Genomic DNA, 27,419 nt, shown 5'->3' on the forward strand with positions numbered 1-27,419 from the left:
TCTTATTGACTCTAACTGGGACTTATCAATTGGTATTAGAGCCATCATATCCAAACCTTCATCCTTCCAAACAATCTTACATCTTAGCCATTGGGAAGAAATTGAAGCTATCTTTGATAAGATAGAGGAAAGGCACCATGAATTCCAGCTTCGATTTTCCCAGCCCTTTTATTCACTCACCAAAAAATTGCCCAAAATCAGTTGTTCTAGAAACCATTGCACTCGCAGCCAAATAACCACACACCGCCGCTCCAACCATTCTGCTGCACCAATGGATTTTGCACCGCAACACAATCGTCTCCTCATCCTAGTTCCACATCTTCCTTTGTGGCACAACAATTGCAAAAAGAAGACGATGTACTCTCTTCATTTGGCTCGGAACAAAAAAAAAAAAGTTGACGACGATCTCGGACGTACCTTTCACCATAGCAGTTACCGCACCAATTTCTGCACATCAACCTTGCAGACAAGGTTCCTCTTCAAGGGAGGGCGAATGATAGGTCTCATAGGATTCAACATCCACCTTATCATCATAGGTTAAGACATGGGTGGTAATTCTTAACTTCAATTGTTAACTTTATCCTTTAATGTCAATATTTGTTAACATGGGTAGTTCTCTTTAGTAAAAGTAGTAACCGTTAATGTTGTATTAAGGTTATATATATTTGTGTCATTAGAATGAGAAGAGTAGAAAAGAAAGTGTTTAATTTGTATTGTGGACCTGTGGTATTCCTCCAGCCCTAAGTGGAGATTTGAATTGTGGTTACTCCCACCCCAAGTGGAGATTATCAATTTATCTTATTGACTTTGATTGAGACTTATCATGATACTTGTATAGACCTTGGGAAAATAGAAGTTTTAGGTGCAAGTTGGTTTGGAAAATACAATATTTGAGGCCGCTGCATTCGAGCGGACTAATGACACATCCGAACATGTGATAAGGTTTCACAGTTTTATCGATCGTTGTCATTGCAACCGAGTGCCTCAGATCTAGATCAATGACCACCATATATGTTCTAACATTAGTCAACGTGGTTGTGAGCGGACATCTATCGTCTTCACCTAGCTTTTGGATCCAACTTAAGAATCAACTAGACAACTGAAACCAAGACGAGCAACTAAACTAGTTTTGACACTTAATTTTGCTAACATAAAATCTAACAAAAACAAACCAATCTCGGTTGATTTCCAATCTGATTGCTCAAAGGTTTTGAAAATCTGCTCACCCCTAACCTGTACTTCCACTACCAAATTTCCACGCCTACCGTACACCCACACGCTCACCGTTACACACAATTCACCATGGTTACACACATACGTACGTACACTATTTATACATATGCATGGGATCATCTCCTATTAGAATATATATAAAACTAATTTGGCTCTTTTGTGTATATATACTTTATATAGGATATATAATCGTAAAAAATAATACAGATAGAGTCAATCCGATTAGTGGAAGCATCTTCGTAATTAACTAACAATAAACACTTACAAAAACAAAAAACTAACAATAAATACTTACCTAATTCACCAAATTAAGTTGCACGCTAAGACTTCTTGAATTTCCTCTCCAACCAATTCTACCAAAACTGTAGACTACAAAAGTCAAAGTTCTCAACTGCCAAAACTGAAACTGCATACAAATTAAACTACCATCCCACCTGGCAACCCTATCCACGAGGCCTATAAATAGCCTTCTCTCCCACAGTCTCTCTTTATATAATTTGTCTTTCTCTCCCTGATCTTCTCTGCGGATTTTTCTGTGTAAAAACACTCTAGCTAGCAGCTGATAACTTTCTCTCTCTCTAGAATGAATCCACCTTGCCTCGATGCGGAGGAAGAAGAGGCCTCTCGGCCTCAAGAACCGGCACCGTCCCCAACGGAGACTAATTATCTTCCTCCAGAGACAACGAAGACGAATCTTCCTCTTGCGCCGGGACCAATCTCGATGGAGAGAAATGAGAGTGTAATGGTCGTGTCCAGGGCTCTGGCTTTTGATCTGATCGTTTTCGAGATTGATCTGGAAGTTCAGTGCTTTTATAGGCGTGGCAATTTGGCGGCATTCAGATCAAACGATGCTTGTGGGGAAGTTTCCGAAACCAATGAGAAATTTCTAATATCTGACTCGGAGAAAGGAAGCGCAAGGTCGGCTTATTGTTGATCAACAATTAAAACAGATTCGACTCGGTTAATTTATTACCTTTTGTCGATCTCTTGTAAAACTAATGACAAATTCATGATTTTGACTTTCCTTGTAAAACCTGATATGGTGTTCTCAACGAGTAGGTCAATCGGTTAAGGACCACACCTTATGAACATGAACATGTCAAAAAAAAAAAAAAAACCTAATATGGTCTTCATCTGAAATTAATGCAACAAATACATCATGACATTGATGCAAAAGATAAAAGATAAAACAAAAAAAATATTTAGCAATTAATTTATGCAAAATCGATCTAATAAAATGGAAGTTATTTCCCCAAAGTAATGGCAGGCAGTACATGCTTTTATATATATATATATATATATATATATATATAAAAAAAAAAAAGAATCACATGTTATTAGATTAGTTTTTATGAGTTAACTACAGACCAATATGTCTACCTGTCTAGGAACAAAATCATCCATGCATATAGCTTCTATTAAGTAAATACATTTAACCCCTCAAGATATCATTACTTTTGCATTTTAACTTTTAAAGTTTAAAAAGTCACAATCATCCTTACAAACTAATAAATTGTGACAAGTTAACCCATTCATTATCTTTTTCTTTTTTTATTTTTTTTGGTCTTTTTTGGACAAAATGGATCGCACGTGACTTCTTATCACCTAAACTCTAAAAAATGCTCCCACCTAGAAGTGAAAAACAAAAAAACAAAAAACAAAAACAAACAAAAAAGAAAGAAAGAGAGTGACCGAGCCACTCTCTTTAGCTAAATGGGTGGCCGAGTCATAAATCAAAATCTTATTCACTAGGACAAAACTAAAAATTTGACTTTCGAGGGAGGCGGACTGCATTAAAATGGTTTTTAAGAGTTCATCATATCGTAATAAAGTTTTTATTTTTTGGTAAGAAGAGGAGGCTGGGAGGGGGCATGAGAAGATCTTATTCCCTTCTTATCTTTAATTACTTCCCATATTTTCTTTATGACTCCTTGACATTACGTGACAAATCGATCTAGTAACTTGACTAGTTTCAAACCACCTTCATCCTCATGAGTTTTCCAGTTCTAATTAGCTGAACCCCAAATATTTTTTTTTTATTTTTTTTTTATAGGAAAACCATTTTCATTGATTTAACTCAAAACAGACAGAGCAAAATGCTCTATCGTTATTACATCGAAGATACATTCCGAAGGCTCATTAATGAACCAACCTTGATCCATAAAAGCTCGTATTGCTAGTCTAGATAAAATATGCGTCACCTCATTACCCTCCCTCCGAACAAAAGACATCTGCTAGTGTTGGAAAGACTGTAATTTATCTCATAATTGCTAGAATTATTATGATCATCACTAAATTGACACATTAGCTGTCTATAGCTCCTTGGTGGATTTTAATTATCTTTATTAAAATCCTAGCAATTAGATTTTAAGAAAATTAGTTAATTATATAACTGATCATTTTTTCCCATCTTAACGCGTAATTAAGCACCCATCCAAATGGTATACGTAACTCGTCCCCTAATTAGTTTACTATCTCATAGAATTACTGCGATACCAATAAGATTTCCAAAGGAGTAAACGTGGTAAAAAAGAAAAATAGAAAAAGAAAAAAGAGGTTACTCTACGTACAAATTTTACCGTTCCTCTGTACACCTCTAGTCCCGCCTTCGAACGGTCACCCAGTCTCTCATCCCCAAAATACCCCTACTCAGGTATTTCAGTATCCTGTCCAACCCCCACGGGCAGTTACTTATTCCACACCGGGTTTAAAACCTCTATGGCTTCTTCGTAAATATTTATAGAAACAGGCCTAATTCACCACAGTATACGCTCAGACTTCTTGAGCTCTTTCTCAAACCGCCAAAACTAAAACTGCAACAACCCACCATGCCTCCGATCCTCTGAAAATCTTATGGCACAACCTACCACGCGCCTATAAATAGCCTTCTCTCCCTCCCACTCTCTTTCCCTCTCTTTTTGCTGCGATTTCTTCTCTCTGTACACTGTACGGACACACACTCTCTAATCTGTACGGGCACACTCTTTTGCTTCGACGCCGACGAACTATAAAGGTATCTTTCTCTATTCTCTCTCTAGAATATTGTATAGTACATTTCTCTCTCTAATTCGTACTCTACCATTTTCTCTCTCTAGAATGACTCCAACTCTGCTAGAACTTCTCGCCGTTGCGAGGGAAGATGATCAGGCACCTCTGTCTCCAGGGCCTGCAAAGGCGAGCGTTACCTCCGACACCGGAACTCCTACGTATCTCGAAGATTTGCCGGGAAGTTCGAATGCCTGGTCGGAAAATGAAAAATTGGAATCAGAGTCACCGAATGGAGAGAATGAGCTCGCGGAATCGTTGCTCAAACTTTCGGTCAGTTCAATCTCTGAAGCTGAGTCACCAAAATCTCTTTTGGCAACTAAAAAGGAGTCAACATCGCCTGAGGAAGAGTTAGATTCTCTGGAAAAAGAAGGTCCCAAATTGTCCGAATATATAGTCATTAGTCCATCTTCGGATTCGATGGAGAAAGAAACTTCGAAATCCGATGAGAAATCTCTAATTTCTGATTCGGAGAAATTAAAACCGAGATCATCGGATTCTTCAGAGAATGTAGAGTTATCAAAATCTAAGGGGAAGAAGCGTGTGACACTGAGCGACGAGGACGTGGCATTTTCCGAGAATCTGAGTTTGACGAAGATCTCAACGTTGAGGCCGTGTCCGAGTGTTGCCATGAAGCTTGATATTTTGGATTCGATAGACATTTCGCCAGACGGTTCTGCTATGATGGAAGAGGCGTGGGAGAGGGTCAAGAAGTCCTACGTGTACTTCAAAGGACAGCCCGTGGGGACGCTCGCGGCTATGGATCCAAGCGCTGAGGATTTGAACTACAACCAGGTATTAAATAATTAATGTGCTTTTCTTGGATTTTCTTGAGAGTTTGAAGGATTATCTTGGTTTTACGTTACATGTGAGCAATGCAGTAGCTAGTTCCCTCTGTTTCTTATCTTGGTGATACTAATTAGGTGTAATGTTCTTGAAATTATGCTTTTGGCGCCACTAAAATGGTGATTTTTCTTAAGAGCCTTTTTGTCGTTGTGTGACGAATCCATTGATTTCTTGATGATAACAAGTTTGCATGGATCATCTCAAAGCTATTGAATCTGCTTCTTCTTGAATTATCTCGGAGGCTGTTTGTCTATTCTGATCTGTATATGCCATTTGAATTTTGGCATTTCTGTGCTTTCTTTTCATTGAGTGGTGTAAAAGATATACTGTGTATTCGAATGTGTTAGGAATTTTGGCATTGCCATGCAATTTTGTTTGCTTAGAGTTCATTTACTGCTCTGCTAATATTTGTCCATTAGGCATTTCTGAATCTCCGATGATTTTTGGACCCTTTAAAATTGTTCATTAGACGTAAAGCTATTACTGCACCAATAAATCTGTGGACAAGACTTCGTTTGTTATGCGCTTATTTTGATTGATTGTCTGTGATTTTCAAGTTCCAGTGTTTTTGGCAATTCGTATAGTTTTGCTTGGACATCTCACAGTTCTCTCGTCCCTACATATCTGAGAGAATATCGTAAGGGTATACAGATTATCATGTCATATCTACATGAGAACAAGGGCTCAAAAGAGCACACAAATTATTTATGATCAAACATTTTGATGCCTCATTTTCACTGGATCAAAGATGTTAATTACTAGCTTGATTTGTTTTTTTCAATCACAGTTCTGATAAAACTTCATGGACTGTTGAAAATGAATCAGATTTTTTTAAGAACTATTGAGTACTTGATATTTATCACCTGGACTTGCAGGTTTTCGTGAGAGATTTTGTTCCTAGTGGCTTAGCCTGCCTAATGAAAAACGAACCTGATATTGTAAAACATTTCCTTTTGAAGACCCTCCACCTCCAAGGTTGGGAGAAGAGGATTGATAACTTCACTCTTGGAGAAGGGGTGATGCCTGCAAGTTTCAAAGTTCTCTTTGACCCTCACCGTCAAAAGGAAATTTTGGTCGCGGATTTTGGTGGCAGTGCAATTGGAAGAGTTGCACCAGTTGATTCAGGTTTCTGGTGGATTATACTTCTAAGATCATATACCAAGTGCACGCGTGATCATACACTAGCAGATCGTCCTGAGGTACAGAGGGGGATGAAATTAATACTCAATCTTTGCCTGTCTGATGGCTTTGATACTTTCCCAACACTTCTATGTGCAGATGGCTGTAGCATGATTGACAGGAGGATGGTAAGTCTTTTGTTTGTTAATTGTTTTCTGTAGTGTTGAGGGCAGTATTTATATATAATATGTTTGCAGACATTGATTGGCAAAGTTCCAGGCGTTAGGAAACCTTAGAGGAATGCCTGTTTGGATTGGATCGTATTTCTAAATTCCTATTATATTCTAAGGGTTTAATTTGAAATTGCTTATTGGTGCCTCAAGAAAAATAGAGTTTTTTTCCTCCCTTTGGTACCAAAATAAAGCCTGACCATCAGGAAAGTGCAAGTTTTATATATAGCTAATTGATTGTGTAATGTGTATATTTCACTTTTATGGCTGAGAAGCAACGGTATCATAGCTTTGAAATTTTCACTCTGAATGGTAACACATTTCCTTGCTTTTGGAACAGGGTATATATGGGTATCCAATCGAGATCCAGGCCCTATTTTATTTTGCACTAAGGTGTGCGAGGCAGATGCTGAAAGCAGAGCGTGATGGTAAGGAATTGATTGAGAGAATTGATAAGCGGATCAAAGCTCTCAGCTTTCACATCCAGAAATACTATTGGCTCGACTTTACACAGTTGAATAACATATACCGGTACAAAACTGAGGAGTACTCACACACTGCTGTCAATAAATTTAATGTCATCCCAGAGTCTATTCCAGATTGGGTGTTTGATTTTATGCCCTTGCGAGGAGGGTATTTGATTGGCAATGTCAGCCCAGCTCGCATGGACTTCCGATGGTTTTTAGTTGGAAATTGCATTGCCATATTGAGCTGTCTAGCCACAAGTGCACAGGCTACAGCAATAATGGATCTTGTTGAGGAGCGCTGGGAGGACTTGGTTGGAGAGATGCCTTTGAAGATTGTCTACCCAGCATTGGAAGGGCATGAGTGGAGGACTGTCACTGGTTTTGATCCAAAGAACACGCGGTGGAGTTACCATAACGGAGGATCCTGGCCAGGTGAATATCATGAACACAAAAACAAAAGCTCATAATTAAATTTCATTGCTAGCTTCACCTTATTTGTGTTTTTTTGTAGTTTTGCTTTGGCTACTTACAGCAGCATGCATCAAGACTGGGAGGCCTCAAATTGCGAAGCGGGCGATTGAGCTGGCAGAGCAACGCCTTTCCAAGGATGGGTGGGCAGAGTATTATGATGGTAAGACTGGGCGTTACATTGGAAAGCAAGCTAGGAAGTACCAGACATGGAGCATTTCGGGCTACCTGGTAGCTAAGATGATGATTGAGAATCCTGCAAATCTCCTTATATCTCTTGAAGAGGACAAGAGGATAGCCAATAGTACGCATGCCCGCTCTGCTTCGTACTAATAAGTAAGTGGCACCACCACACAGACATTCGGTTATTACAGATGCATCTCAGTAGCCGTATTATCTTTTATTTTCTTCTGAATTGTGTTTTTTTTTTTTTTGTAAATTGAAACTGTCCATCTAAAATTGAGATATTACGATCTCAAATTTTGGGATAAATTTTGGCTTCATTTTCTTTTGATTTTCTAATTTTGGTTATTCCGAGCAAACAAAATAAATGGTTTTCATCCCCAATGATGAAAATATCCTTGATAAAATTTTTTTTAAAAAAAATATTAAAAAAGCAGAGTTTCTGAAACAATTATTTGAATTTCCTCCGGGATGTCCTCCATTTGGGGAAGCTGTAAAATAGAGTAATGTTATAAATTCTTCTTGTATCTCTCTAAGAATGATTTAACTTTTAAAATTACTATTGAGCTTATAATTGATTATTATTGGACTTTCATTAAATAGTAATTTTAAAAGGCACATCATTTTTAGAATGACACAAAAGTGACACAAAATAAACTCTTAAAATTACTCGTAAAACATAACTTGGTTTGTGATTTTTCCGATCGTCTCCTCTCCCATGTGTAATAATGCGACTTCCTAATGTGGCGAGCAAGAACAGTACGAATTGTATATTCATTCCTGAAAATTTTCTTTCAATATAAGCTCAGAAATCAGAATTTATGTGAAAAACGGAAGGTAGCAAAATGGGTTTCTAATTTCTATGCTTCGTCTACTGCATACGGTTGGCCAACCACCCCCATTTGGTCAAGGGTGGCTCTCATCGGTGTTTTTTTTTTTTTTTTTTTTAAATTTAAAAAGGTAAATTTTTTAATTTTTTTTTATTTTAATTTATGGGGATATTTTGGTGTTAATGAAAAAAAAATATATTTAATTATTTTTATATTTTTGTTGGGCTTTAACAATGGTTGCTAGTTTGAGGAGTATGAAAATTTTTTCCTAAAATATTTGCGGGATGAGAAATACTACATTCTTACTCTTACTTAATCACTTGTGCATTTTTTAATGTAACTTTTAAAATTATCATTAAATCAAAGTTTAATATTAATTCGTCTCATTAGTAAAAATTATCATTGAATCCAAATTTAATATTAATTCGTCTCAAATCTACTAATGATTTTAAAAATGATATCAAAGAATATGAGAGTATGACTGTACGAATATATGTAATGCATTACTCTCCTTTGATATTGATGTGTTATATATAGATACTCAATTAGAGAAATGATGAGAAATATTATACTCTTACTCTTACTTAATCACTCATACACTTTTTGATGAAACTTTTAAAATTACTATTGAATCAAGATTTAATAGTAATTCATCTCAAATTTACTAATGATTTTAGAAGGATATCAAAGAGTATGAGAGTACATACTCTCCTTCGATATTGATATGCTATATACACATAATCAATTAGAGAAATGATTAAGAGTAACTAACCCTTCATTTTTTTATTTACAAGTAAAGCAATGCTTGAAATCACATTTATTTATTTTTTAATTTAAACTGAGACAAATGGTTAATTAAAAGCGTTACTTGAAGGAAATGATTACGTATCACGTGATAAATAAAAATATTGTTGCATTACTGTTTTTTATTTTATTTTAAAGTCGTTGAATTACTGTTAGGACTAAATAATCCCAATCCCACGTTTGGGAACCGCCCCCGCGCATCAGTCGAACCAAACTTTGCTAAATCCCCTTTTCCTTCCTCTGTCTCCGGCAAAATCATTAGGAAAATCGGACGATGGAGAACAGCCAGAGCTCCATGTCGTGCGAGATGCTGGACCGCGTGGCATACTGGGTAGGTTCCAACGTGGCCACCGCCTTCTTCGCGTCCTTGGAGCGCTGCTCCTGCATCAACCTCAGCACAACCGACCTCGACGACGATTTCGACAACGAAAACGACGACCGCCCTCTCATGCTCTCCAAGCCCGTCTCCCTCCCCGAACTCAAGCCCGATACTGTGCCCGAGACCGAGCCCGATACCGTGCCTGAGACCGAGCCCGAGACCGAGCCCAAACCCGCCACGACGCCCGCTTCCCAAACCGATTAGCTCCCAGTCGAATTCCCGTTCATTCACCGTCCATCCGATTCTCATCCTCTGTCTAGGGTTTGTTTTTGCTTTGTAATTTTTCTCTGTTTCGCTCATGTAATTCCACGTCTTGGGGGGGGGTTCGTTGTTGCTTCATGAAACTGGGGTTTTGTTTCGATTACCGTCCGTACGTTTTTGTTGTAAAAAAATTTTGGATATCTATTTGGTGCAATATGTGTGATAGTTATGCACTCTGTTTTGATATAAGAAAATTGTGTTTGATCCTGTGGAATTGCATAGAAATTTCGAGCTCTATTTGACTTTTGTTGGGTAAATTTTTCGTGATAACGTTTCTTTAGAATAAGATGTTGATCATGGGGATATTTGTTGGATGAATTGCATTATTTTTGTATACTCAATTGATTTCAGGTGGGTCCTGAATTTAATTTCTTCAAGATTGTGTATTATTTTTCTCTGTTTCCTTTTGGCTTGTGGATAATGTAAGTTTAGAGTTAATTAAATGTGTTCCAAATATATAGTTTCATCGAGTATTTCTTGTCTACTTATATGTTTAATTTCGCTGTGTTTTTTGATTTGTCTCGTCTGGGCATCACCAACTACTCTGCCAATGGTTATTGATCTTTTTCTGTGTGTTTCCATACTCAGAGGTACGGAATCTGCTTTCTTTAATGGTTTATTTGATCGAAATTAGGATCTTTTTATCACTCATAAAATGCGAGGTGTCTCTGATGGCAGGTTTAGACAGTAGCAATCCTAGGACACCTGAGTTGATGCCGCCTACCTATCCAAAATATATATATATATATATATATATATATATATATATATATATATATATATATATATATTTTCTTGAAGAATGACTGTTTATTTGCCACTCTCATACAAGATTAAACATTTAGATCTTATATATGAGAATGTAGGATGATTTTCCATATTGCTTTGCCATTTTTGCAAACGTTGCTCAACATTATGGCTACTGAAAATGGAAGAGAAGTGTTGTTTGAACATTTAAGTTGTTTAATTAGTTAGAGGAGAGCAAGATTTTGCTATCAGAACCTTTATTTTAGCATAATACATTGAATCAGCTTGGTTCTCTTTCTAATATGAGTGTTTTCAGTTAGGCTATTACTTGTCGAGTACATTGGAATATTTTGGAGTTAAAACAGAAGCGTGTAATTTTTTATTTTTTTTAGGTAAGAGAAGAGTATAAAGTTAAGAAGGTAATAGATTAAAATAAATGCAGAAGAGGAAAAAGAAGTAAATGAGAAAAACCTGGAGTCATATTTTTTATATGTGTAACAAATTACACATACGTGTACAAAAGCACCTGTGGTGTGAGAGTACCCAATTGATTATAAATGTAAATTGATTTGTGGATAAATCTGCATCCAAGTTGGTGCAATTAGTGTGATGCCCGTATCTGCAGAACCTGTGCCCTCGAGCTTTTAATTTCCCTTGTTTACAGACACCATCTGGCTGAAAGCCCAATTATCATGCAAGTAGAAAGAACCTGGTTTATCTTTTGATCATTCTTCAAAAAAGTCAAGTTCCATCTCAATGTGTTTGGTACTGGGTGTTGCTAGTTATCATCACAGTATAGGCTCAGTGATTTGTGTATTGTCCTACCTTTTGGAAGATGCTGGAGAAGTTTATAATATGGACTCAGACTTGCTGGACATGTTTGTAAGTTTCATCAAATCCTTGGTATATTTCCTGTATTATTTAAAATCATCTGTAATTTGATGATAAGGAAAGGCCCTCGAAGTGCCAGATTCTGCCAGGTGACTTGATTTCATGTGCCATAAAATCTAAGACACTAAAGCTCTGATGCCAATAAAAGTAGAATCTAAACTAAAAGATAGCTTATGTTTGATTGTATTAACTCATCCAATTATAAAAGAGTAAATAAATAAACTAAAGGTAAACTCCAAGTATTTTGAAATATGATCAAAGTTAAATACTGATCAATCTAATGATTTTGAATCAAATCACAATCCTTACAGGATATAAACTCCAAAATGCCAGGGATGTGATGGGATTCACTAGTAACAATCTAGTACATTTTTACATGCTGTAATCTTCTGTATCTATCACAGCCTCGATAGTAGCTTCTTTAATAGAAAGCAGCTTGTGTATGCCATGGCCAAAGGCTTAGTTGAGTTCTATAAGTATTAGGTTGTCTAAGGTGGAGTGTACACGCCATCTGCATCTGCTCTCTGTCCAAGGGAGTAGGTGGTCACCAAAGATGGTATGTTTTTTTCCTCACTCTGATGTTGCATTTTGTGGCCATTACTCATGTTCTTTCTGTAGCATTGACCATTGTACGTGTCTGATCAACTGGATTCCAACTTACTCTTGTCTTCTTCAAGTGAGGGATAGCATCATTGAATCGGTGGCTGGCGCAGCAATGGCAGGTAAACTTTCTATTGCATTTCTACTGTGTTGTCAACTCCACATAGAAATATAATAGTTGGGTAATTACAAAGTTTAATGGGAATTGAGCCAATTCGATCAAAATAGGCCATAAACGCCGAGGTTGGATATCCATGAGGCCGCCCATTAACGTTTTGTTTCACTTGGATAAATTGAGCAAAAAGGTTGTGCTCACCATGGGGAATTTTAGACTCTCAATCCATTGGAAATCATAAGAAATTCATTTCTTTTGAGATATGTTTCTGAGGCTGGCCTGAGTTTCCTCTCATGTTCCTAAATCTCCCAACTACAGACAAGCAACTGAAAGTTGTCAACAGCAGTAGATAGGATGTTCATTGCCTCCAGCAGTGAAAACTGTGGCAAGTTGAATACTTCCCTCTCATCAGTCATCACTGGCAAAGTGCAAAAGCGTTTGGAAGCTGAATAGGACACCCTGTTGTTGAACATTGAAATCAGTAGACAGGAATCATAGGATCTAGTACAAATGTTTACCATGGATACAATCCTCATGTGGAACATACAGTTTCTGTTGAACCAACACCGGCACTAGTTAATTATTTCAAGGTGAGGTTGGATAAACCGCTTTCACAGTGATTTTCAATTTTGTAATCCAGCATCCAAGGAAAAGCCTGATGGTATGTCATTTGGTTTTTGGTGATAATTGATGGGATATTTTTTCAATTGAAATTCAGGCTTGGAAGATTCAAAAGCGAAGTTGGAAACCAGGGTGGCTTGCGAATGAGGAAGGAAGTGATACTTGCTGCTTCGTGGGTGGTATTGGGTGGAATTTATCCCATTCAAATTGTTCTATTGGATTATGGATTCTTCTTATTTTATTCTATTTCTTGAATTTTAAAAATCGCATTTTAACTCAGATTTTTCACCGTTTTCATTGGACTCCTTCCGTCCAAAACCGATTAGCTAGCATTAATCTGCTAATGCCATGTAAATAGTTGTAATATCACATGTTAAAATATATATATTGAGAGAGAGAGAGAGATGGTTTACTCGACCACTCTCAACCGTAAGTGTGGCTTGCATTGTCACACGGTCTCACCGACTCACACCCAAGAGAAGGTGACTTGCACAATTGGATTGGGATTCCCAGCAATACTCATAAAATTGCCCATCAATTTTCTTAAAAATTCTGGCCATTTATTATTACCCGAAGTAGAGTTGGCTTGTGTGGCCACTCCCAACCAAGGTGTGGCTTTCGCAACTACACCCAACAAAGAGCAATTCGTTCAATCACCCTAAGTAGACAGGTTAGTAACATAAGGCTTGTGATGTGAAAATTTTGAAAAAATGTGAAAAATACTAAAAATTAGGGAATTAAAATGCAATTTAAAAAATCAAAGGAAGTGAAAAAAAAACACAGAGCGATGCTCAAAATTTCTCAATTTACAATGTTTCAGTTTTGTGTCAAGTCAATAAGCCCCAATCAAAAAGACTAAAATCATGTGCTAGAAACAAATTTCTCTGATTTGATTATATGCAATCAAATATGATTACATATCATATATTTCTAACATATACATCAATACATGTATGGAATCAGGCAATCAGCCATGAGATCATAATGGTTGTCGCTGTGGGAGGAGAGGATTTGTATCCTACATTAAGAATTCCTTTTATTTCATACAAAAATTTTAAATTGATTTGTACTTTATTTTCTCACATTAATCAATTCCCTACCCTCCACTTTCCATCTGTACGGCCATGTTTTCTGTATGATTCTTGTTGATGGATGTGTGGATGAGTGGAGTGACCAACTCCAGTACCCACGGCCGAAAATACATGGATCTAACCGTCCAATCAATCTTGACCGTTCAAATAACACATCTAGAAGGGGGCCCCTGTCCTGATTCCTGATTCCTGATTTTTGACCTGACCCCATCTGGCTGATTGACGTGGTCTGAGTTTTTGTAATCAGATTTGTGGGATTGTGATTTTGCTGATTTGCTGATATCTCATATCAAAATATCATAAACATTACCCAAAATACCCCCCCAAAGTGTAGCCCACAGGGGCCTGGATGGCATCCTTGACAGGAGGGAGAGAGCAACATCTTAGGGGGTGTATTAGGGTAATGTGAAAGAAATTGAACCAAAAATGTAGGGGGAGGTGTGGAACCATCACCTTCCTTCACATCAGTGTGAGCCAAACGATGCAATTTTGGCTCTGTTCCGTCATCTCAAGCCGCTCTCCAGATTTGAAATCAAAAAGTCTTGCTTAATATCCAGAGCATAATATATGGCGGCAATGTGACTCGCCGTTTGGGCTGTTTGTTTACTTCAGCTTCTCCTTACCCTGACGTCTACACACTGGCTTTCTGTTTTTTCAGTTTCCTTCTTCACGTCTTTTATTTTTATTTTTCTAAGCCAAGTCTTTCTTCGATGTTAATTGTAGTTTTTACTTTGTATTTTCCATTTCATGTATTTATGACACAGTAATGTTACGTATTTACGTTCTATCTTATTTTTATATTATTGGGTTGATTCATCAAACCTTTGATCAACTTTTTTTATGTAACAGTATCCTATCTTATCTTTAGTATCTTGTCCTACGCTTTTGCACATCGAACACAACAACAAGAAGAATACAAAAAACAAAAACAAAAATGGTCAATTGTAGTGCAAGTGTATTCTCAGGGAACAACTCTTCCTTTGAGAGCTCAAGCGAAGAAATTTGAGCATGTAAATATGACGTATTAAGTGCCTAAAAAATCATCACAAACGATTTTTGGTGAAGGATCATATAGAATTATAATAGCACGAAGGGGTGGCCAATAAATTCAAAGAGAAATTTAAATTAATAAATAACTACATCAAATCAAGCGTTGCAACTCCCATTAACTTCCCTTCTCGATCCAAAATACACTTCAGTTCCATCTTGCAATCCTTCCTTTACGTTTGCAGGTTTTTTCGGGTCTTTTTTTTTTTTTAGGGTAAAGTTCAACTATTTTCCTTAAACTACTATACAATTTATAATGTTCTGTCAAACTTTTAATTGTGACAATATCCCCTCAAACTACCAAAACATTATCAATGTGCCTTTAAGGCTAGTAAAAAAATAAAAATACCCCTATAAATTAAAAAAAAAAATTTAGAAAACGAAAATTTTTAATTTTTTTTTAAATATAAATTTTTATTTATAAAATTTATAAAACAAAAAATAAAATAAAAGGCAAAAAAAATTCAATTTTTATAGAAACAAAAATCGAAATTTTTTTTATTTTTTTCTTATAAAAAAGGATTTTTTTTAAAAAAATAAATAAATAAATAAATTTCCTGCCCTTTTAATTTTTTTTTTTCTAGAAGTTTTAGTATTTTTTGTTTTTATTTTAAGGGTAGTTTCGTTATTGGAGAGAATATTTATAATTTTTTTTTAAAATTTTGGGAGACATTGTCAATTAGGTAGTAGTTTGAAAGGGTATGTAGACTTTCTCCTTTTCTTTAAATTGTTGATATAGATATTTTACTTTGTGGGACAATTTTGAGTGATTATTTTTTCCTACCAACTAAACAACAGAAAATGTTTTTAATATTATTTTTAGGTCTCAACCAAACAATGAAAAATCGATAATTTTTCCAAAATAAAAAAAAATATATTTTTTACCAAAAATATTTTTCCCCAATATTTAGAAGCAAATTGATAATGCATAAATTAAACATATATACCACAAAAAAAAAAAAAAAAAAAAAATTAAACATATATACATGAATATCAATTCATGAACTCATTTCTCATTAATATATAAGAATACCGGCTTTCTCAATTTTCATTCAATTGTATGTAATTATCCCAAACTAACCATTAAATCAATTTTGGTTATAAAAAATATATATAAAAGAATTGGTTGAGACTGTATTGTGAAATTCTTATGACTTGCTAGATAAAAATGTACGTGGTGCAGTAGGAATCTAATTAGAAAATAAATTATTTTATTGACTGATATTATTAATTATTTATATCCAATAATTATTAGTAACAAAAAAAGAATAATAATTTTTTACAAAATTATAGATGCCATGTCAATTGTAGGGAGTGTTAGGGACGTGTAGTGTTTAAACAGGGCTTTGGTAAACGGGCCGGTGAAATTGGGCCGGGTCCAGTTAGCTTAGTTAACTTTTTAAATTCGGGTATATACGACCCCATTCTATGACCCACGAACTCCCTAGGTATCCAACAATACAATATCATATATCATATATCGTAATTCATATATCATCATATATGGATGGCATAACTAAACTCTGTGGCTCATTTTCTCCACTTTTGTTGATATATGTAGTGATGGCTGACCAAACAAAGGAAACCCAATCCCCACAACAGAAAATACATGGATGCAAACCATCCCATCAATCTTGGCCCTTCAAACAACACGTCTAGACTATAGAGAAAGACCCTTTCCTTTTCCTCAACTCATCTGTTGTTTTCAGATTTGGGATTTCCAACCATTTTCTATCCAATTTGAAAAGCAATCGTGAGGAAGACCATATAATATTTTTTTATTTAAATAAATTTTGAATTATTCAGCTACTTACTTTAATAGATGAATCTCATGGAAGTTATTTTTCCTTTATTATATGAATTGCTAGCAATTCGAATAACAAAATTAATAAAATCTATATTCTTATTACCAAGTAATTTATTTCTATACCAATGTAACTTATTGATATCAACACTATTAGAGCATCAAGAGGCCTCAAAATATCAAATTTTTTTGTTCTACTATGGGATTCAATTAATGTTAAAGATAACTATTTGAGTAATAAAAAAGGTCATGTTGAGAGAGTCAATTGCCAGGGAAAAAGATGGTAATTCCTGTTTGCATGTCAAGTTTGGTTAAGTTGATGCATGAGTATAAGATTATATAAGTTAACCTTAATTTAACTCATTTAATTAAAAGGGTCAGACCGTTTTAATCCAAACCCGCTACTTTCATGTTTAGTGGTTCATAGGCCGTGTTAAAAACTGACAGCAGTACTTATGTCATATATTAATTAAGTTTATGTTGTATCAAAACATGTGTATTCTTATAAGTCAACTATAAAACTTGACTCATTTAATTAAACGGATCAAACTCGTCAATCATAATTTACTAATTTTGTATTAAGTTGATATTAAATATGCTACTCGTATAAAAATTATCAACCCTAAGACTTAAATCTAACACGGCCACGAGGCATTACCATGATACCAACCAAAACCATGTAATATTGTAAATGGATATGGGTTAGAAATAAGCAGTAACTTCAGTTGCCTTTTACAGTGACAATATATTGAGGCAAACGAGGCTGTTTGCCATATGTTCTGTCATCTCAAGCTGTATCCCCATTTGAGTTCAAAATTTTCTGAGCGCTTCTTGCTAAGAACAGGAGCAAAATAGGGCGGCTACGTGACTCACCGTTTGAAAGATTCGTCATTAATTTTAGCTTCCTCTTCATTATTGATTTTCTCGTCATTTTGTCAATGTTTTTCTTTCATTACTTCTTATATTATTATTATTTTTTTCTTGGCCTTAGTTCTTATATTTTATTACCCCATGCATTGATTTAGTCACGTTTTACAAGCAGAGTCCCTAATGTATATAATATGATATTTCATATATATATAGTCAGCATATAAATAAACATGTCCGAGTTTTATTTGTAATTTTGCTTGAAAAGTGAAACCGGCCATTATATTTTTCCCTTTGAATTGTTTATTAAGTTATGAACATCATATCATAAGCCTAACCGGTCCAACAAACTACTCCAATATGTCATGCGATTGACACCCTCCAAACCCACCCTATCACATGTTTTCTTAAGGTTATCTTTCAATTTTGTCTTCTACAAATATATCGCAAGGAAGGAGAACATGGGGATTGAGAGGTCACATGGATTTTCAAGTAGCCGTGTGGCCCCATGGGCCCTTAAAGACCACGTGAAACCACCGACGAGCTTGCGGTCACCGTTCATCGTTGCTGACATCGGAGTTCTTTTGTTTTTTTTTTTTTTGTTTTTGGTAGGAAGACTAAGCTGGCTGACATCAAGTTTGTACTGTACAGTATCGGCTTCAAGTTTGTAACATGAATTATTCTCGTATTATTTTTAAGCTGACATATATGCATGCACCTGCTGCTCCATCACAGGCTTCTTCTGGGCGTGCTTTTCACTATATATTTACGTCATCTTCTCGGTCCACCGTCCACGTCTCTAAGATAATGAGTTATATATATAAACTTCTTCTTGCATGCTCGGCATTGATCTGAAGAAATAAAAAGCAAGTAATTAATTTTCTGGTCAAGTTAATATTATATATTATATGTACTAATAAAAGTTTTCACTTTAAATAATCCTACTACTTTCATGATAAATGGGAGAACATATATATATACAGATAACGGATAAAAATTTTAAAAACAATGAAAACTTTCTTTCAGAAGAGGAAGAAAAAAAGAAAAAGGAATCAATCTATTAGGAAGATTGTATGCCTTTGATATTTTGTCTTTATTAATCCCCACCAAAATAAAAATTTTGTAATTTCCAATGAAAATTGGGTGAACCAAAAGTGGCCGGTGCTCGTATTTTATTTTATTTTGGTCTCGGATGTAGATATATATATATATATACTGCCAAGAGAGACCTAGGGGACAAGAGTTCTTTTTTAACCACATGATATCATAAAACTATTGGTGCTTGTTTCATAATAAGGTTAAATCTAATTGATTTCTTTATCGTACTAATTTATATTATTATACTTTTTTTAAAAAAAATAATCATTACAATTTCATTATAAATCAATAAATCATGGACGAAAATCTTGCTTAGCACTTACAATGCTTTGAATGAAACCATGAGTGTCCTCTAACCATACTTGATCGAAGGATTGTTAAAGAGTTGCTTTCGTTAATCTGTGAACTGTTTCATTAATTTCTCTACAAATGTGACATACAAAACATAATTGTAGACTATTGAGTACTGCTCTACTGTAGGGGTGTAAACGAGTCGAGCCTGAGCGAGCTTTTCTTGTTTGAATTCGATTCGTTTAAATTTTACTCGAGCTAAAAAACGAGCCAAAAAAAAAAAATCAAGCCCTAACTCGAGCTCATAATAAGTCGAGCTGCGCCAGCTCGCGAGCTTGCTCTTATATTTATTATTATTATAAATTTAAACTTCAAGTATTTTTAAATGGCTCAAGAAGCCAACTTGCATATGAGTATTTGCTTAGTCTAACTAGCTGAATATGGAGCCTGAGCCAATAAAGCAAGACACTTGGTTTCAAATAGAGAAGATATGCATCATTTTATAATAAAATGATGTTATTAGAAAAAAAAAAAAAAAAAATCATCAACTTTTAATATTAATATTAACAACTATGTGAACAACTACCAATTCGAGCTTTATACGAATTGCTCACGAGCTTAACCGAATCGAGCAAGCTTGCTTCGTTTAATATTCGAGCTAGTATTTATGTTCACGAAACGCCTCATTTTATAATCGAGTCGAGCCCGAACTCGCTTGCGGGACTTCACTCACTTAACACCGCTATGCTCTAGTGTTGTCTATTAGTTGACTGTATCTATTCCAGCAAAAATTCTCTTGTCTGAAAGCATTCACTATTTTTAGCGCATTTCTTTCAATAATGATTCATCAGTGCTCCAAATTGCTTTTGGTTCCCTACACACTAAGAAACACTGTAACTACCAAAGAATATTGGTTAAATTTAAAGAAATTGATGTTTATAGGATATGGCATATGCTACTAGTGTTCTAAGACCCTTCGCATCTTTCAAATATAAAATGGGAAAAAGCAGATTTCGAATAGCAAATATTTTCTACTGTAATGAAAATATATATAAGTATACACATTACACATATATTGCACGTCTACATGACCATTCAAAAACGACATTCTCGTTGGGCCCCAGAAGGGACAACTAAAACACCAGGTCAAGTGGGACCCGCAATAGAGCCAGCTCAAGACAGAGTGGTCCAATTGGGATCTGTAAAAGCGACTGTTTGGTTTGTGCTTGGCTTATTTTTTAAAGAAATAAATAGAATATGTATTATCGATAGAACTATAGAAGTAAATGACGATATATAGGTTGATTGGTTTAAGAAGTTCTATCTATAAAATTATTGATGAATATATCAATTAATTGGGTGGCATTTTTTTTTTTTTTTAATATTTAAGTCAACAGCCAAAAATCCTCTGAAATCTAATATTTATTATGTTGATATTGTAATTGAAAATTGCATTCTCTAAGATATATTTTTAGTATAGGTAGACCAAATATAAATTATTTAATAAATCATATGTATATAGATAAAATGGTATATAATATAGAATTATGTTCTATTATTGTTGGTTTCTTTTTTTTTTAATCTTTATTAGGTCTATAGAATTTTCAATTAAAAATTTAAAAGCTTGAATGAGCAATTAAAGACACTAAGATATAAACTTTTGTTGTCTCATATAATAAGAAGATTACATATTATGAAAGAAAATCTATCTCATTTTAACAATAAATAAATGAGTTTTTCACCAACCTTTCTGCAAAGGCAAGGCACGATGACGTGCTAGTTTTTTAAAATACCTGCATCAGTTGTAAAAAACAAAGCTTAACCTCAATTATAAGAATTAGCTTTTATTCTAAACAATGATTTTGACGATATAAAGAGAGGAGTTTTACAGAAATAAGGGCTTATGTCATGTGCACAAAATTAGTTGGATACTTTTACTTATTGAGCCATGAATTCGCCATTTTCACCTATAAAAATTGTTGAGGTTTACGTGTGTAGTTACGTAGATGAGAAAGAGCCCTACAATTATGGAGGCTATTGCCCTTAGAACTTGATGAAGGCTTTAGCTTTTGAGGTAGGTTGAACTTTTGTAGTTAATCAGCTAAGTTTTTGGGATTCTTCATTAGGTTGCCCTTTTTAATTTATGTTGCCTGAATTATAAGGCTTTGTAGTATAATAAATGGTGGGAAGTTTGAATTATGTGACATAATGATAATAATATATGAAAGGGTGCAGTTGATATATTATCATATTTGGTGTTGGAAAAAATAAATAAAGAAAATATTGGTATATGCCCTTTTCAATATTACTTTTGTAGGTCATCAGACAAATAAATATATAGGGCCTATTCTAATAAAGTTTATTATAATTTTAATATTCATTCTTTTTTATTAATTTACTCATTTATATTTTTAACCCGAAAGGGATGAATCATGTAAAGGGAATGACATATATGCTATACATCCTCATTCGCGTTGCTACAATTATTATTCTTATTATTTTTTTCATTTAAAAAGAATATTTCATAAGGGGATGAGTTGGCATATATAATATATTGAATATTGGGTAGTTGAAAGTGTACATCTAAATTTACTTCATTGTTTTCCTCTGCAACCTTATTAATAGGGCGGGTCACAAATTGAACCCGTAAATTAATTTCTCATGTTATGACTCACGGACATACCGTGGCAAGGATGGAAGTGCATGGAAAGATGATGCTTTCTTTAAATGCGTAGAACAACTTGAATTTCTCATATTTAGATTTTTAGTAGTTTTAATTGCTATCAATCTAAATAATAAATACGAGAGTGGGTTTCATATTATTATTATTAATTTTATAATGCATGTTATAATGAACAACACAAGGTCTTTGTGCAGATACATTAAGTAATTAAAAAATCTACTCCATACCGAAGCAACTACAAGAAGTAATCCTTAGCTTAAAAGCCACGTGAGGGCAGTGGAGCTTATATACTGGACCCATTGCAGCTTAGGTCATGCCCAAACTGTGTTGTCGAAAAATAAAAATAAAAAATATTGTTTTTTCCTGGCTGTTTATTTGCGACTCTGAGAAATGATTCGAAAAGAATGAAATATCGCAGAATATTTTCTATATTTCATATAATTTGAAGAGTTGCAAGGACGAGAGAGAAATGACGAAAATGATGAGCTACGGACCAAAAAAAAAAAAAGGAGTGTGAAATACAACGCTTTTGATGGTGAGATTGAGATCTAATGTATTGCAATTTTGATAGACATTTGTGAGAGGATCTTTATGAGGTCCACATGTTAGGTTTGGTCAGCCGATATGTATTTTGACAAGTAGGCCGGCCCTCATAAGATGTCCTCTCACAATTGCTTGTCTAAGGGTATGTGACCATAGCAACGAAAAATAATTTATATAGACAAAATAATAATAATAATAATAAAACATTTTATGCCTTAGAAATATTATTTTATTTGGTCAAATGAAAACATTTTTAAGTTGAATAATATTTTACGTGGAGCCAAACACTAAGACACAAGAAAAACTCTTTTCTATAAAACCCTTAATTTGTGTTTGTTTTACACTGCCAGGTTTGTTAAGTACGGGAGGAAAAACCCTCATCGTATATGACAAGGTATATTGAAAATTTCAACGTAAAATTAGATGACATTGAAATTACGCAGCACACACGATGGCAAATGTTGTTGGACTAGGTGCCCAGTGAAGATGGACAAGTAACATGCGCACACCACAAGTTGACGTCAACAACCTAATGACCAGTAACGGACATTTTGACGACAACGTTATGAATGCCAAACCCCGCTAATTAGAGACGGAAAACGATGCGTACCAATTGGTGGACGCACTACTTGAATTGGGCCACGCAAGCTTTTATTCTGGTCCATGCTTCTATGATTCATCTTTGCACCACTACGTCACCATTTCCCAAAGCTTTGCATAACCCGCCCGAAACTTTCCTAATTCCTACATTTTGACCCCCCCACTTTCTAAGTTTATGCTCACCATCTTTGTTGTATTATAATTTATACACCTACAAAAAGTTTGTAATTATTCTTTAGTCCACGCGTATTTGACAATTGAATGGCATAATTCTAATAATAGAGTGTTGGTTGGAATACTATAGTATATATTATAAAAATGCAATTTTATAAATTAAAAAATATGATTTTAAATCAAATCACGAAAATATCTCGTTGGAAGTGTATATTTTCTTTTTGAAAAAGTAGTGTTATTTAGTAAACTATTATATGATTGTCATACAATTAAGATTGAGTTATCCTTAAAATGAATAGATGATTTTCACTACTACCCCATCTCGATTGTAGTACGTATAGCAGTCTACTAAATAGTATCATTGCACTTTTAAAAATTGTGATTTGAAAAAATAATGCGTTTTTTTAAAAACGCTCAATTTTTAAATGTTAAACTATGATTTAAAATGCCAAACTGTAACTTCACCAGATGCTTACCAGATAATATACAATTGATGAAATAATTAAGAAAATAATTTGATTTGTTAATAGTGCTAGACCATTTCATTACATAATGACACGTGTTAATAAATTGTTCAAAATAATGAAGTGTCTTTCATTAATAAGAAATGCTAGATTAATTAATGACTAATCTTATAAACTATACATGAATTGTCTCGTATTTTAAACACTTTCCAAAACCAAATATTGCATATTTCCACATCTCGAAGCTGGGATTGGGTTTCTATTATTGAACATCCAACTCAAATTGAAGAATATTAATCTACCTACCAAAAATAATACAGATCAGAATACAAGATCAGAGAGATTCTTGTGAACTTGCATTGTTGCAAACCAAACAACATCCAATTAATCCGTACCCGCCGAAATGATCGGATACAGAAGAACCAGTGCCTTAATGCTATGATACTATTGTTTATACTTTTACTTAAAGACTTATTGATCCCATTAAATAACACCCTTCCAAACCATAATTTAACATAAATTAGACGATCGTCAAACGTTGGGCAGGTCACCGGAACAGAGCTCGTGGGGACCACATGGCAAACCTAGAAGAAGAAAAAAACCAAGCAGTAGTACTATTGTAATTAAATAAAAAGACAAGGGTAAATGAGATAAGTGAAGAATTACGTGCAAATACCCCTAGCCATTCCTAGGCGACTCCGTCACGTCGCGATGAAACCAGAGAGCGGCGGAGGAGAGGGAACAGAAAAGGACGAGGGCATATTAGTCACGTAGAATTTAAAAAAAGGCTGAGCTGGTCGTATACTATTCTCTCCTCGCAGACTAGCAACGTTCCCTAGGCAAAGCCGGCTCATGTGTCCGGCCCCACTCTCTCTGTGTCTTTTTTTTTTTTTATATTTCTTTTCTTTTTTTTTCAATGAATTTCTTTGGGTTTATCACACACACACATAAAACATTCTCTCTCATCTTTACTCCATCTCTCTCTCTCTCTCTCTCTCTCTATCCGTTTCTCTCCCGTGCCTCTTGTGTATGTATGTTTGTTGGATTCCCACCTATTTTTCCAAAACACAAAGCACTAAAGAGAAAGTTTTGGAGAGAGAAACGCTCCTGAGATCGGAGAGAAGTAGAAAGTTATAGAGAGAGAAACCTCTGGTGAATGCTCACCCAACAGGCTCCAGCCTACGGCGAGTCTTCCTCTCGCAGGTAGCGAAATGCAGTGACTACTTGTTAGTATGAATGACCCAAAAATGCGCGAAACTGCACTGCTACTCTGTGACGATCCCAACGACGTCGTTTCCAACAGCAAGAAGAAGAAATCAGACGACCCAGCTCACCAGCTGGTGCTCGGAGTCGGGCGTAGCCGATCCCAAGGCGGAACAAGGAGAGTGACACCAACGACGCTAACCAACTCGCCTGCCCTGACCGCCGCCGGCGCGTGCGGGTCGAGCGTGAGCGTGGAGAAGCCGCTTCCGAACGGGGATCTCTACATCGGTAGCTTCGCGGGGAGCGCGCCGCACGGATCGGGGAAGTACCTGTGGACGGACGGGTGCATGTACGAGGGTGAGTGGCGGAGAGGGAAGGCCTCGGGAAAGGGAAGGTTCTCTTGGCCTTCTGGGGCGACTTACGAGGGGGATTTCAAGTCGGGTCGGATGGAGGGCTGCGGGACCTTCATCGGATCCGACGGGGACACTTACCGCGGGGCGTGGAGCTCCGATCGGAAGCACGGGTACGGCCAGAAGCGCTACGCCAACGGGGACTACTACGAGGGGCACTGGAAGCGTAACCTGCAAGACGGGGAGGGCCGGTACGTGTGGAAGAACGGGAACGAGTACGTGGGGGAGTGGAAGAACGGCGTGATTTCCGGTCGGGGCGTGCTGATTTGGGCCAACGGGAACCGATACGACGGGGAATGGGAAAACGGCGTTCCGAAAGGGAACGGGGTTTTCACGTGGCCGGACGGGAGCTGCTACGTGGGTTGCTGGAACAAGGACCTCAAGATTCAGCTTGTGAATGGGACGTTCTATGCTGGAAATGGGCAGGGCAAAGAGCAATGCTTGAAGAACAACAATGGGGCTTTGCTGGGGGGTGAGAATTTGACAATAACGATGCGGAAGAGGTCGTCGGTGGACGGCGCGAGAGGGAGCTTGACGGACCGGAGTTTTCCTAGGATTTGCATATGGGAATCTGACGGAGAAGCCGGCGATATTACCTGCGATATAGTCGACAATGTGGAGGCCTCCATGTTTTATCGGGACGGGACGGGGTTCGATCGCGACGGGTTTCGGCAGTTTCGACGGAATCCGTGCTGTTTCACCGGGGAGGCCAAGAAGCCCGGTCAGACGATATCCAAGGGCCATAAGAATTACGATTTGATGCTTAATCTTCAATTGGGGATTAGGTAATTTCACTGATTGATTTCTTGTTGGTTATGTTTGTTTCTGTGGGGGTTATGAAGGTGGGTATTGATTCTTATTAGTGTTTTTTTCTTTTCTTCTTTTTTTGTGTGGTAGGCACTCTGTTGGAAAACATGCGTCTATATTGCGTCAGCTGAAGCCGAGTGATTTTGATCCCAAGGAGAAGTTCTGGACGAGGTTTCCAACCGAGGGATCGAAGATTACGCCGCCCCATCAGTCAGTAGAGTTCCGCTGGAAAGATTACTGCCCCATGGTGTTTAGGTATTGCTGGATTCCAATCGTATCTTTATATTTTGCGGTTCACATTGGAGAGCTTTGTCGGTTATGTAATAGGATATATAAATGTTTGGTAGTGCAATGTTCTTCTATGGTGGTGAGGGTTTTTATTTATTTTCTTTTTCTGGTGGAATTTTCAGGCGTTTGAGGGTGCTATTCCAAGTAGATCCTGCCGATTATATGCTGGCTATTTGTGGGAATGATGCTCTTCGGGAGCTTTCTTCTCCGGGAAAGAGTGGAAGCTTCTTTTACCTCACTCAGGATGATAGGTTTATGATAAAAACAGTCAAGAAATCAGAAGTCAAGGTTAGTTGCCGCCTTCTTTGACTTTTGTCTTGTAAACATGAGAGCTTGAAGGCAGTTCAATAGCATCGTTTGCATGTACATTGTTTGTTTCGAAGTGTCCAATCTACTTTCTTAATTAAGCTAGACATGTGAATCTCAAGTTTGGTTATTCTTTTTTAGGTGCTTATTAGGATGCTTCCAAGTTATTATCAACATGTTTCTCGGTATGAAAATTCCCTGGTGACAAAGTTCTTTGGGGTGCATTGTGTCAAACCGATTGGTGGCCAGAAGGTATGTCTTGTAAAAAAAATTTGAGCTATTGTTTTGGTTCATGTGGTTTGTCTGTTTCATCTGATTGTGTTGTGACTGGAGAGCAGACCCGGTTTATCGTGATGGGCAATTTATTCTGCTCAGAATATCGTATCCATAGGCGATTTGACCTCAAAGGATCCTCTCATGGCCGCACGACAGATATGCCTGAGGGTGAGATTGATGAAACCACCACCCTCAAGGACCTTGATCTTAATTTTGTGTTTCGCCTCGAGCGGAATTGGTACCAAGAGCTCATCAAGTAAGTTCAGTGTACAATGTATCTCCCACTTCAATTTCATTACTCAGCTATCTCCATTTGGTCCTTGCATCTGTCATAATATGTGTGAAATCTTGCTCAGACAAATTGAACGAGATTGCGAGTTCTTGGAAGCAGAGAGAATCATGGACTACAGTCTTTTGGTTGGTCTTCACTTCCGTGATGACAATACATGCGAAAAAATGGGGTTATCACCTTTCCTCTTGCGAACTGGTAATCAATTCCATCATCCTTCCATCAGAAATAATTCATGGGTTGATATATCTGTGGGGACCATAAGGATATTGAATTGAATTTTGGTGCCCTTTGCAGGAAAAAAGGATTCATATCAAAATGAAAAGTTTATGCGTGGTT

General features: G+C 36.2%; 3 protein-coding genes and 1 long non-coding RNA gene across 4 annotated transcripts in view; all 4 read left to right on the forward strand.

Annotated features, from left to right (window-relative positions):
• The first annotated feature begins 4,329 nt into the window (after positions 1-4,329).
• LOC132169787 (probable alkaline/neutral invertase F) lies at positions 4,330-7,741 on the forward strand. Its single transcript, XM_059580774.1, has 4 exons — positions 4,330-5,073; positions 6,000-6,431; positions 6,814-7,372; positions 7,452-7,741. Exons 1-4 carry the CDS (start codon positions 4,330-4,332, stop codon positions 7,739-7,741), a joined length of 2,025 nt encoding a protein of 674 aa, XP_059436757.1.
• A 1,656-nt stretch (positions 7,742-9,397) lies between these two features.
• Positions 9,398-10,072, forward strand: LOC132182871 (uncharacterized). Its single transcript, XM_059596231.1, has one exon. It carries the CDS (start codon positions 9,500-9,502, stop codon positions 9,806-9,808), a length of 309 nt encoding a protein of 102 aa, XP_059452214.1. The 5' UTR covers positions 9,398-9,499; the 3' UTR covers positions 9,809-10,072.
• A 590-nt stretch (positions 10,073-10,662) lies between these two features.
• Positions 10,663-13,169, forward strand: LOC132167545 (uncharacterized). The gene is made up of 3 exons (XR_009438689.1): positions 10,663-12,225; positions 12,537-12,808; positions 12,937-13,169. It is a non-coding gene; the product is annotated as an uncharacterized LOC132167545 (long non-coding RNA).
• An 11,299-nt stretch (positions 13,170-24,468) lies between these two features.
• Positions 24,469-27,419, forward strand: part of LOC132169873 (phosphatidylinositol 4-phosphate 5-kinase 1-like) — a 3,208-nt gene continuing 257 nt past the window's right edge. The window contains exons 1-7 of the mRNA XM_059580843.1: positions 24,469-25,899; positions 26,012-26,176; positions 26,332-26,497; positions 26,657-26,767; positions 26,854-27,047; positions 27,148-27,278; positions 27,378-27,416. Coding sequence (XP_059436826.1) covers positions 24,734-25,899; positions 26,012-26,176; positions 26,332-26,497; positions 26,657-26,767; positions 26,854-27,047; positions 27,148-27,278; positions 27,378-27,416 — 1,972 coding nt within the window. The 5' untranslated portion in view covers positions 24,469-24,733. The remainder of the gene's footprint in view (positions 25,900-26,011; positions 26,177-26,331; positions 26,498-26,656; positions 26,768-26,853; positions 27,048-27,147; positions 27,279-27,377; positions 27,417-27,419) is intronic.

This window comes from Corylus avellana, chromosome ca1 (genome assembly GCF_901000735.1).
Source record: "Corylus avellana chromosome ca1, CavTom2PMs-1.0".
Taxonomy (NCBI): Eukaryota; Viridiplantae; Streptophyta; class Magnoliopsida; order Fagales; family Betulaceae; genus Corylus; species Corylus avellana.